This window comes from Dreissena polymorpha, chromosome 2 (genome assembly GCF_020536995.1).
Source record: "Dreissena polymorpha isolate Duluth1 chromosome 2, UMN_Dpol_1.0, whole genome shotgun sequence".
NCBI classification, from domain to species: domain Eukaryota; kingdom Metazoa; phylum Mollusca; class Bivalvia; order Myida; family Dreissenidae; genus Dreissena; species Dreissena polymorpha.
This window is the reverse complement of record NC_068356.1, coordinates 66989295-67001907: the sequence shown is the minus strand read 5'-3', so window position 1 is coordinate 67001907 and position 12613 is coordinate 66989295. Positions and strand designations below refer to the sequence as shown.

The 12613-nt window shown below is 35.4% G+C and overlaps 1 protein-coding gene across 1 annotated transcript in view; it reads left to right on the top strand.

Annotated features, from left to right (window-relative positions):
- LOC127867432 (coiled-coil domain-containing protein 57-like) overlaps positions 1-10607 on the top strand; it is a 44302-nt gene extending 33695 nt beyond the window's left edge. The window contains exons 18-22 of the mRNA XM_052408579.1: positions 285-402; positions 1627-1799; positions 5805-5958; positions 8777-8974; positions 9855-10607. Coding sequence (XP_052264539.1) covers positions 285-402; positions 1627-1799; positions 5805-5958; positions 8777-8974; positions 9855-10099 — 888 coding nt within the window. The 3' untranslated portion in view covers positions 10100-10607. The remainder of the gene's footprint in view (positions 1-284; positions 403-1626; positions 1800-5804; positions 5959-8776; positions 8975-9854) is intronic.
- Positions 10608-12613: the final 2006 nt, after the last annotated feature.

The following is a 12613-nucleotide window of genomic DNA, read 5'->3' as shown; positions in this document are numbered from 1 at the left end:
GCAATGATGATTTCAAGTGAAGTTACAAGATTAATTTTGTTGACCTTTATGTTAATTATACAAGTGCAGTATTGTGGAAACATGGTGTGATTGCATATGTAAGATTGTTATTTTTTCTAAGGTAAGGACCCTGCAGTCTAATCTGAACAAACATAAATAAAATAAAAGCGTTAATTGTTGTTCCTGTTAAGCCTGTACAGGCGAATCTGGGAAGACACTTGACGCACATGCATTAAGCCCCATTTTCCCAGAGCGAGTCTGGTATTGTTTGTATCCTAATACAGGTGAGGAGCCTGCAGGGGAAGTTGAGGGACGCGGCCAAGAAGATCACGGAGCTGGCCAAGGAGCGACACCAGCTCATAGAGATGGGCAACAAGCTGAGGGCTGAGCTGATGAAAGCTGGTCAGTCTAATAGATAATTTTTTGAAAATGTCAATTGTATTTGAGCTGCAATTTGGGAAAATGGGGTATAATGCATGTGTTAAGTGTTGTTCGAGATTTGCCTGTGCAGTCCCCACATCGGGGATGACACTTTCAGCTTTAATTGGATTTTGTTAAGAAGATAATTGAAAAACTCCATTAAAAGCGGAAAATGTTGTCTCTGATTTGCCTGTGCAGACTGCAGTCTAATTTGGGAGGACACTTTTATACATGCATTAAGACTAGTTTTCTCAGAAATTCTTACTGACCTTGCCAAGGAACAACAACACACTGAGGCCTGACTTTTTGAGAGCTTGTCAGTCTAGGATACACTCTCAGGAAATGTCCATTGTATTTGAGCCTTATTCTGGAAAAACAGTGCTTAATGCATGTGCAAAATTTGTGTCATCCAAGAATAGTGGAAATTCCATAGAGGCAGAAACTGTTATCCCAGATTAGTCTGCACACTTTCTTGTTCTATGGAATTTTCTGAAATGGAAGTCTCTTCTAAACAATAATCTAGTGTTGTCCCTGATCAGCCAGTGAGTACTGCGCAGGCTAATCTGGGACGATACTTTAGGAACAGGCATTTTCAGTGTTCCCAGAACGTGGCTTGTTATAGTTTCAATCTGTCTGCAGTATGAATTACCTGAAAATCACACTTTGATATCACATATTTAGCCATTCAAACTAATTTTGACAAAAGATCATGTGCATGTTATTTATGATATAAAGCTTGAACTTTGGCAATGTCTGGGTTGTTTTTAACTATTGATGACTTGATCCTGATTGGTCTATAAAATTTTAAAAATCTTATGACTATTATATTTTTCAATCTGAACTTGAGTCTTTAATTTGATTTATTTCAGTCATGATCAATAATCAACAGTTAAAAGGTTTGAGATTGAGAATATTTTTTACAGATTACTGTTTGTTACCAACATTGATTGTATTTCTTTAACCAAAGTGTTAAATTCACAGCCTTCATGCACAAAGCGTACACAATGAAAGTTAGAATGTTGATCTCAGTTTTGCATAAAGATATTTTGTTTATTTTAAAACTAACCAACACAATAATTAAATGAAAAAAGGTTTTATTTAAAATACAGATGGCTGTTGTAGTGTAAAGACTCATTTCCATAATTGCTTCAACAAACGTAATTTCAACAAAACTTCAATAAAACTATATTTGCATTATTGCTTTAGGAGTTGAGCCATCATCAATTGGCCCCAGCAGTGCACGACCCACCCAACCTTTCTATCGACCAATCAGAGACCAGTATTCTGATCATGTGACTCCCTCCCACGATGCCTCTGATCAGCAGAACACCAGCAAACTGAACCAGCTGGAGAAACTTCAGTATGAACTTACAAGACAGGTAGGCAAAGTAACAAATTATTCTGAGCTTTTTTGGCAGGCCTAGATATTTGGTATTTTATGTAACATTGTATAGTTTCTCTATCAAATTGTTTAATAAGGCCATGAGGTCAACATTTGCCCCACCTTAATGTCAACTGGTTCAGTATATGAATATTAATCTTCTCTTCTTTCTGAAACATTGAGGCCGGATGTTTGTTATTTGACATATAACTTTAATGGTCCTCTACCTAGTTTGTTCAAATTTTGCCCCTGGTATCAAATGTTCCAACGATACTTACATACTTGTTTAACCTCGAATCATTATTCATTGCTTTGTGTTTAAAATGCAAATCACCGTCACTATGTATGTTAATATATTGCTGGGGAAAGGAACCCTACTAGCTTTGCTACCGTTCCAATCCTATAAACTTAAGATGTTTGTAAAATATCTTGTACACACATTCTAGAATAGATATGTTTAAACCAAATGTTGCTTGCTGGTAGCTCCAAGGATTATTTGTTTGCCTTATATGTGCATAGTAAAAACATTAAAAATCTCCTCTGAAACTGACATCCATAAATTTGTTTGAAGTATTGAGATAGCTCCCTTCACCTTTAAAAAGAAAAATAGATGAGCGGTCTGCACCCGCAAGATGGTGCTCTTGTTTAATAATGTGGTAGAAGAGACACGAACCAAATCCTTGTTCTATCAAACATATTTAGTGAAGTTAAAGTGAGCAGTGAATTTTTTAACAAAAAAATAAATACTGTAATGTTTTATGTAGAGAACTGTAAAAGAATGAAAGGAAATGCATATTAGTCCATGTATTGATATAAGCTAATAATAGAGGTATGTGCTTTGCAATTTTACTTGGAACATATAAAAAAAAATATTGTAACTGAATTTAAATAAATGTCTTATGTTAAATAAGGTGTTTTTCTCAATGATAGGAGTATTCCTGGTTGAATTTATAAACTCTTCACACTAGTGTGTCTTGGGCTTACCCCATGTGCTGACTTTCCCTCCCGCATATATTTTAGGGCCATGCATATATGTCCATATAACAAACAAAGTGAATGACATGATTGTAGTTTTTGCGTTTTTGTAGGTCAATTTTCAATGCTAAAAAATAAACCGTTACCGTTTGTTTAATTGCATAAAATTTTATATTTGTTATCTTTTTGTCAAGCATGGATGGATCTTTAAATAAATTATGTGACATTCAAAGAAATATTTTGCTTACCACATTAATTTTTGTCATATAAAGGTTGTAAGCCAGCCTTCTAATTTCCTAGCTGATCTAAGTGGTTAACCTGTAATTTGTGCACTTACTTTCATTATTCAGTAAGCAACAATGGTTCTACTTGAATAAGTGTAGGGAGGAGAATTACCTTAGAAATTATAAATTCATTAGCCTTGTAAGGAGGGGCTGGAGACTTGCAGAACCCTGCTGTCTCAAGGTCCCAATCTGCCACCTTTGACCTCAACCATGCCCTATTTTGTTCTAATTGCATCATTATATAGAAAATTATATTTGAAATTCAAATAAATAAAATTAAATGCTCTGACACTCACACAGTTTCAAATAATAATAACAGTTTAATAATTAAAGAAACACTGTTTCTTTTAAATGAAACTCGTGTTTAATGAAATATGTAAATTAATGACATTAACTTTATTATTGTAAGAGGACAATGTATATACAAAAATTAATACATTGGTGTAATACAAAATACTGTAAGCATTTGTTTAAGCATGTATGTTTAATGTACCAAAACCAATTTTAAAATGATTGAAATTATCCCAAATTTTGATGGCTGTGCTATTTAAAGTTAAGAGATATAAAATATTGCTGTAGTAATTTCCAAATATATCTAACAGCAAGTTAAAGTTTACTACAGGCATAAAAAACTACAAGCCAATAAATTCTTTGTGTTGACATTAAATTCTGTCTTAACACGTGCTTGAATTTTAATGCGAAACTTGATCATGACTATGAGTTTGTGCTGTAATGTCTTTGTGATGGTAAGTCTTAAATATGTAATTTTAGCCAGATACCCGGAGTGTACAGGTGTCCGTTTAATAACCGTTTCCCCTTTGAGTTATCAAATTTTATTTAACATTCTTATCTTTACCGTTGGGATGATGAATAATTTATGCTTCAATGTGGTTTATTTTTTATTGAAGACATTTGACACAAATCTTTACAATTTTTTAAGTATTAAATGTGTTTGTGAATATTACAGAATCCTTCCATGTTCTGAAGTTGTTGTTTTTCTTAATGGCTGCTTTGAAGTAAGACTCAATTAATTAACTAAGCAAAATGCTCATATTTCAAAAACATGATATTTGTGTGAGTGTAACTATCCTCCATCACACCATTAGAGGTAAAGTATTTTAGTACATTCTGTCCCTTCAATTGAACCTCCTGAATAGGCTAGCTTAAGGGAAAAATCACTACTCTGTCAGTGCAAACAAAGCTGGCACATTTAAAGGAACCTTTTTACATTTTGTGAATTGACAAAATTGTAACAAATTGTTTCAGATTTGCACATTTTCATTATAAATATGATGTATGCAAGGAAACAGTAACACTGAACATCTACAATGTTCTAAAATATGCATTATATGCATCTTTTAATTAATTAAAAACCTGAAAATCATAAAGCATTACAAATGCAAAACGATTATATAATTTGGAAAGTTCTTTTGTTATCGTTATATTTTGTGACATGACGAGGATTGATTGTATAACGTATTAAATACAACACACAAAACATGAGCACGGATGGCAGAGTGGTTTTATCACTTGACTTTTACTCCAAGGGCCAGTGGTTCTAGTCTGGTTGTTGATTACTTTTTTTATGCCCCTGGTAGGGTGGCATATAGCAGTTGAACTGTCCGTCAGTCAGTATGTCAGTCTGTCTGTCCGTCCGAAAAAAAACTTTAACTTTGGCCATAATTTTTTTAATATTGAAGATAGCAAAAAAAAAATAATGATATAATTATAATTTCTTTGATGTTCATTACATACCTGTGAACTTAGATACCAAGTTCCATAGATACATGATCAACACTGGCTAAGTTTTTTTTTTATGGCTAAGATCTCTTTTAACCCACAGGCCTTGGTTGTCAGTGATGTTTGACATGGTCATAATTTACTGTGAGACCCTCCCCACCCCAACCCCCCCCCCCCCCCACCCCTGGTTGGATTGGACAAAATTCAAGGGAAATAATAACCTTTAAAGGGAGATGATTTCTATACCTGCCAAATGATAAATAGAAATTTTATTTCAATGCGCCGCAGTAGGGGGCATTGTGTTTCTGACAAACACATCTCTTGTTTCTTTTTTTAATTGTATTCTTGTTGTACTGGATATATTTAGTTATTTCAAGCATTAAATGACAAACTTCAAAACATGGCAAAACCTGCGAAAAGTTCCTTTTAAAATTCTGTAAAAATCACACACAACATCAACTGTAGCATGCTGCTATTTTCATGAAACTGTGATTTGTCCATTATACGGATAAGTGTTGTCTGTACTTTTGACTAGACGGGATTTTGCAAAGTTGTGGACAATTATTACAACTATTTACCCGGAGATACAGTGTAATTTGGAGAATTTATTTTATTCATGTCTCCAGCAAGTTTTAAACGGAGGGGCACAACCCCCCCTCTGATCACATTAGTATACAGAACATTTTGACTTATGTGCCAATAAATTACATAAATTCTCTGTGAAAATAATTGTAAATATTTGAGAAATTATGTTTTAAACTGAAATATGTACCGGTAATAGGAATAATAATATATGATACATGCTTTATAGAAAATATGCCAATGGGCTAATGACCACATGCACTAAATTCCCTTTTGAAAAAAGGCCACTAGTAACCTTTCCATATCCTAGCTGAAGCACTGGAATGCCACTTTATTTCTGGATTAATGACTACACTTTAGCATAAAGATTCCCATAACAAGTTTATATATTACCTGTTTAGTCCTTCATAACTACTTTTCAGCAACTGCAGTACGCTCAGAGGTACCAGAGAGGACCAGGTGACACACAGACAACTGTTTCTCAGAAAGAGATGCGGGACACACAGGCCGGTCTGTCAGACACGGAGGAATATAGACCCCCGTCCATCTTGAAGAAACCCAGTCATCTCAGGGAGTGTAAGTTCAGACTCTCAGGCAATTTTTTAACCACCGCCATTAATTGGTGAAAGGGCATATAGTGTTACCTTTGTGTGAGTATATGATTGGGTGTATGCATTGGACATTTTGTTTCCGGCTCAAAACATTATCGTACATTTTGTCATTTCATAATAAATTGGCTCATATGATCATCTGATCAACACAACGTATTGAATGCAGAAAAACCATGTCGCTTGCTTAAAGGTCAATATTGTAGTGGACAGTAAGATTTCTCATATTCTTTTTAGTTGTGCACATGACATGTGGTCTTGATATGGCGATTATGTGTGCTAATTTATTTATATTTATTTTGAATTCCCATCATGCACTACACAGTTATGTGAAAGACACGAAGTTCACTTTGTGAGAAATGCCATTTGAGTGGCACTCTTTCAAAGTTTTTTAACTTTGCGGTCAATATTATATGTAGGTCCCTCGAGTTGAAAAATTTAAAATGACAACTTCAAAAATGTTTTCTGAAAAAATAAGGGACAGCGGTTCACTATTTGATTTCTAGTGGTTCTTTACTATTTTTGTTCAAATCATGCTTATAGACTTAAACATGACCACGCCCCAGGGATCACATGACATGCTTCTTAAGCCAAAGTTGAACAGTCATTTTATATCTTGTTTTAAGAAAAGTATCGGATTTATGAGCGTTCATACATGTATTAGAGCAGCATTCTGGTAGACCCATGCATGTGTGTTAAGTATCGTCCGAGATTAGCATGCACATTACACTTTCCTCCTTATGGCTTTTTTTCCTGTAGAGGAAGTCTCTTCTTAACAAAAATCAGTCTTGGCGAAGCGATACTTAACATACATGCATTAAGCCATGTGTTCTCAGGGACCGGCTTATAGAAAATAATCAACAATTTGAAGAAGCATACACATTTAACTATTAGGGTCTGATCTTTACCAGTGTTGATTAATACACCCATCAGATTGACAAATGATTGTTTACTGGCTGATCAACCACACAAATGCAAAGATAATTATTTTTATGCCCCCGGTAGGTAGGCATATAGCAGTTGAACTGTCCGTCAGTCAGTCAGTCAGTGTGTCAGTCCGTCCGTCCGTCCGAAAACTTTAATGACCATAACTTTTTCAATATTGAACATAGCAACTTGATATTTGGCATGCATGTGTATCTCATGGAGCTGCACATTTTGAAAGGTGGAAGGTCAAGGTCAAGATCATCCTTCAAGGTCAAAGGTCAAATATATGGCATCTGTCCGTCCGTCCGAAAACTTTAACTTTCGCCATAACTTTGTTATGCCCCTGAAGGGTGGCATATAGTTTTAAGCTCGGCGTTTTCGGGGAAAACTCGAGGTATTGTCATAGCCAGCTTGCTGTCCGATGTCCACGTTGTGCTAAAACCTAAAACCTTAACATTTTGTTAAGGTTTTGAACATTGGCTCTAAAACCAAATTGCTTCCACCTTCAACTTTGAAACTTAATATGTAGATGCACCTTGATGAGTTCTACTTGCCACACCCATTTTTGGGTCACTAGGTTAAAGGTCAAGATCACTGTGACCTTTAAAAAAATAAAAACATAATAAAAAATAAGCTTTCATTTATTCAAAACTGCACTCGTAGCCGAGCATGGCACCCGTTATGCGGTGCTCTTGTTGAACTGTCCGTCTGTCTGTTTGTCAGTCTGTTCATCCGTCAGTCTGTACGTCCGTCCGTCTGAAAACTTGAACATTGCCCATAACTTTTGCAATATTGAAGATAGCAACTTGATATTTGGCATGCATGTGTATCTCATGGAGCTGCACATTTTGAATGGTGAAAGGTTAAGGTCAAGGTCATCCTTCAAGGTGAAAGGTCAAGGTCAAAGGTCAAATTTTGCAATATTGAAGATAGTAACTTGATATTTGGCATGCATGTGTATCTCATGGAGCTGCAAATTTTAAGTGGTGAAAGGTCAAGGTCATCCTTCAAGGTCAAAGGTCAAATTTTGCAATATTGAAGATAGCAAATTGATATTTGGCATTCATGCATATCTCATGGAGCTGCACATTTTGAGAGATGAAGGTCATCCTTCAAGGTCAAGGTCAAAGGTCAAATTTTGCAATATTGAAGATAGCAACTCAATATTTGGCATGCATGGGTATCTCATGGAGCTGCACATTTTGAGTGGTGAAAGGTCAAGGTCATCCTTCAAGGTCAAAGGTCAAATTTTGCAATATTGAAGATATCAACTCCATATTGGCATGCATGTGTATCACATGGAGCTGCACATATTGAGTGGTGAAAGGTCAAAGTCAAGGTCAAGATGACATCCTTCAAGATCAAGGTCAAAGGTCAAAATTTTGCAATATTGAAGATAGCAACTTGATATTTGGCATGCATGTGTATCTCATGGAGCTGCACATTTTGAGTGGTGAAAGGTCAAGGTCATCCTTCAAGGTCAAGGGTCAAAGTTTGCAATATTAAAGATAGCAACTTGATATTTGGCATGCATGCGTATCTCATGGAGCTGCACTTTTTGAGTGGTGAAAGGTAAAGGTCATCCTTCAAGGTCAAGGTCGAAGGTCAAATTTTACAATATTGAAGATAGCAACTTCTTATTTGGCATTCATGCGTATCTCATGGAGCTGCACATTTTGAATGGTGAAAGGTCAAGGTCATCCTTCAAGGTCAAAGGTAAAATATATGGCTTCAAAGCGGCGCAGTAGGGGGCATTGTGTTTCACGAACACAGCTCTTGTTATATTATATATTGTGATCTTCCATGCATCTTCAAGCAAGCTTCTAAACTGTACCCCATTTCCCTCACATCTCTTTCAGCCGTGGATACTGAGATTGATGTCCATGCTAGTGTGAACACTGAAGGAGGGGAGACAATTTACAGCGTCCCAACTGCACGTTCCCAGCTCCTGTTGAGCATGTCCTCGATGGGCGGGGAGTCCCTGCAGGAGATCTGGAAAATGCTGGACAATAGCCGACCTTCTCCCACACCTCGGACAGCCAGTCCACAGAGACAGGGTAAGGGTCTCCAGGCTCCAGTATTGTAGTTCTTTTGACATGTTTAAGTTTACAACTGAATTTTATAGATTAAAAACAAGACACCCGCATGTCAAGATCAAGTATTGGTTGAATTTTGTAGCACAAAAGTTATGGTTTTGTGACAGAATTATGTAACGACTAAATTATTAAGTGTCAACAATAGACATTTATAATCAGTGTGTTGCTCAAGTAAAGGAGAGATTACAACAGAATTTGAATTTCAAAAAGGTAGATTATGTTTTGACAATATAACGTTTTTGCTTTATTTGGAAGTGAAAACGGGAGACGATCTTGTGACATGCTTAAGTTACAAATGAATTTTCTTATCTTTAAAAAAGACCATAAAGAAACATTTAAGTAACGATACCCTTGATTAAGTTTAAAAGAATAGTTCATCTTGTAACAGTTGAGACTTAATTTTGTAGTTTACGGTATATGATCAGTAGACCCCAGAGATATTTGACATTTAAAAGAAAGCAAGGAAATATTAGTGAATTTCAGAAAAAAATTAATATTGATGCTTAGAAGTTGCGCTTGTTTAAAAATCGTATTGTTATTTTAACATGACAGGTATTGTTTTTTGTTTCCAAGTGCAATTTGATGAATTAATACAGGGATACTTCTCTTGCCTTAAGTGTTCTCTCTTTGGCTTGCTGAAAAAATTCATTTTTTAATTCAAATTAGTTTTAAAGCTTAGTTAATATTTGACCATAACTTTTTCTGTTTCAAGATTCATAATAGATTTATTTTATGTTTGTTGCTAAGTAAATACAAAACTATCAAGTATTTCTGTAGGTCACCATGAAATATTTCATGTTAGTAAGATGCTTGACCTTTTGAGACATGTTTCCTTTTCCAGGAAATGTAAGTCAAATGAGCCATGACAGCCAAACATCAGATGTAAATATGAACAGCAATAGCAGTGGCAACAAAAACAACAAAGACAGTTTATACTTGTCAGGCAAACAGACAGGGCAACAAAAGGCAAAACTGGAAAGAAAATTGTCCGACAAAGCCGTAGGAAAAGTGTTCAAAAATGTGCCTAGCAAAACAAAAATTAGAAACTATAATTTAAAAGAGGATGAAGTCAGTAGTGGCAGATAGATTTAATCTTCTCATTAAATTTGTTTTCTTATTTATGAAGACATAGGTATAACATGTAGTACAAACAGCTGAACATAATATTTGTAGAGTGTAGACTATAACAATACCACAAAACTGTGATATGTTTTATGTAGGTTTTCATTTACGTTTTACAGAAATTAACTAGGTATTATATTCTGTGTAGTCAGATATATTTGGATGGCCAGTTGTATAAGCTTATAATCTTTTTACAATGAACCACCTCAATAGCTACAAAATGTATAACATGAAATAAATTATTTTCACGCACTAACGACATTTCAGTTGTAAAAGTGATTTGTGGACGTAAAATGATAGCCCACCTTTGAGGATTTATTATGGAAACTATGATTAGTACACAATGTGTTTGTATTTCATTCTTAATCTTAGCAAGCAATCTCTAGGCATGATATACATTGTATATTTAACCATTTTTGTTTTCCTGCTAGGATGTATTGCCTTGAAAAAAAATCAACATTCATGTCGTTTAGTATTGTGTTGTCCTCACAAAGCAGAGATACAATATCATTCAATATGTGAGAAATGACATAAAGTGTCAGATCTATTTTACCACAGTATTAATATCAGAATCTTTATATTAGTTGCCGTGGCATACTTGAGTGTCTGCCCAGGTTCTGGGTTCGCTCCTTACTCTGGGAGAATTCTGGATACATCCAAGGCCACCACGTTTTAGTGCTGTACAGGAAGAAGATTTGGGAGTCTCCTAATGAGTCTAATGCTTATGTGAAATCTATTTTTATTAAATATATCTAAACTAATGTGTTGAAAGTGTGTGTTATGACGTCAATCTAAGACATTGAAAATCACAGCCTCAGTTGGTGCTGCTTATTCTTGTCATTGTGTGACAAGTCTGTATCCATGCCACTAAAGTACATACATACATGTATCATGGACTGGAAAGCTTCGTCACAGCGTTGATTAGCATACTTGGAAAATTTATCGCAGCCGCTGCAAAAACTTACATTCGTAGGGATGCTTAACTTCTCAGAGTATTGGGGCAGCAGTCCCTCTGGCAACAGTTATGACGCCTATGGATGAATTCACTGTACAGCTTATATTTTTAAAACTAGGAATGCTTTTTTTTGTCTTATGAACAAGACATGACCATTTGTTCATGTCATGTATGCTAATGTTTAATGCAATTGTAAACCAGTATACATAAGACTAAGGAAAAACGTACACAAAATAACACATCTTAAATTGCTCATTCTTCTGAATAATAATGCAACAGTAAACCTGTGTTACCCGAGGTTTTAAATGACGAATTCACTTTATACGTCTTGTGAAACTTATTCACTTGACGGGCCATTGTGAATGTCTTTTAGGAGGAAATTAATTGGCTTTCAAGACAAGTTGCTATAGGGATTTACTCTACAATAGTATGATTACATGTTCGCTACATTTTCATTTATCGTCAGTAAACTGATCTCTATAATAATCAAATAATCAAATTATTGCGATATTAATCAACATTCAGATCATCGGACCATTAACAGATTAATCAACACTCGGATCATAAGATTAATCAACACGTGAATAATCAGATCATGTGCAGATTAATCAACACGTGGATCATTCGATAATAAACAGATAAACGAACAATCAAATCATCATATCATGAATAAATTAATAAAAACGCGGATTGTCGGATCATTCACAGATTTATCAACAACCATCTTGGGATGTTTTCAATGTAACTCAATAATAGATATTTAACAAAACTTCTGGTGTGTCTATTATACAAGCTTCTGATGTTGGGTATGCTCTCAACTCTTGCTTCCTTTTTAACGTGCTCATGGTGATCTTTTGTGATCGCTTTTTGTCCGTCGTACTCCGTCAACATTTTCCTTGTTAACTCTCTAGAAGCCACATTCATTGTCCAATCTCCATGAAATTTGGTCAGAAGATTGGTCTCAATCATATCTTGGATGAGTTCGAAAATGGTTACGTTTGCTTGAAAATCATGGCTGCCAAGGGGCAGGGCATTTTTCCTTATATGGCTTTATTAAAATCTGGTTAACACTCTAAAGGCCACATTTATTGTCTGATCTTCATGAAACTTGGTCAGAAGATAAATAGCAATAATATCTTGGACGAGTTCGAAAATGATGCCGGTTGGTTGAAAAACATGGCCGCCAGGGGGCGGGGCATTTTTCCTAATATGGCTAAAGTGAAACCTTGTTAACACTCTAGATGCCACATTTATTTTCCGATCTTCATGAAACTTGCTCAGAAGATTTGTCCCAATGATATCTTGGATGAGTTCAAAAACGGTAACCTTTGCTTGAAAAACATGGCTGCCAAGGGGCGGGGCATTTTTCCTTATATGGCTATATATGGCTAAAGTAAAATCTTGTTAACACTCTAGAGGCCCCATTTATTGTCCAATCATCATGAAACTTGGGCAGAAGATTCATCCCAATAATATCTTGGAGGTTTTAAAAATAATGCCCTTTAGTTGAAAAACATGGGCGC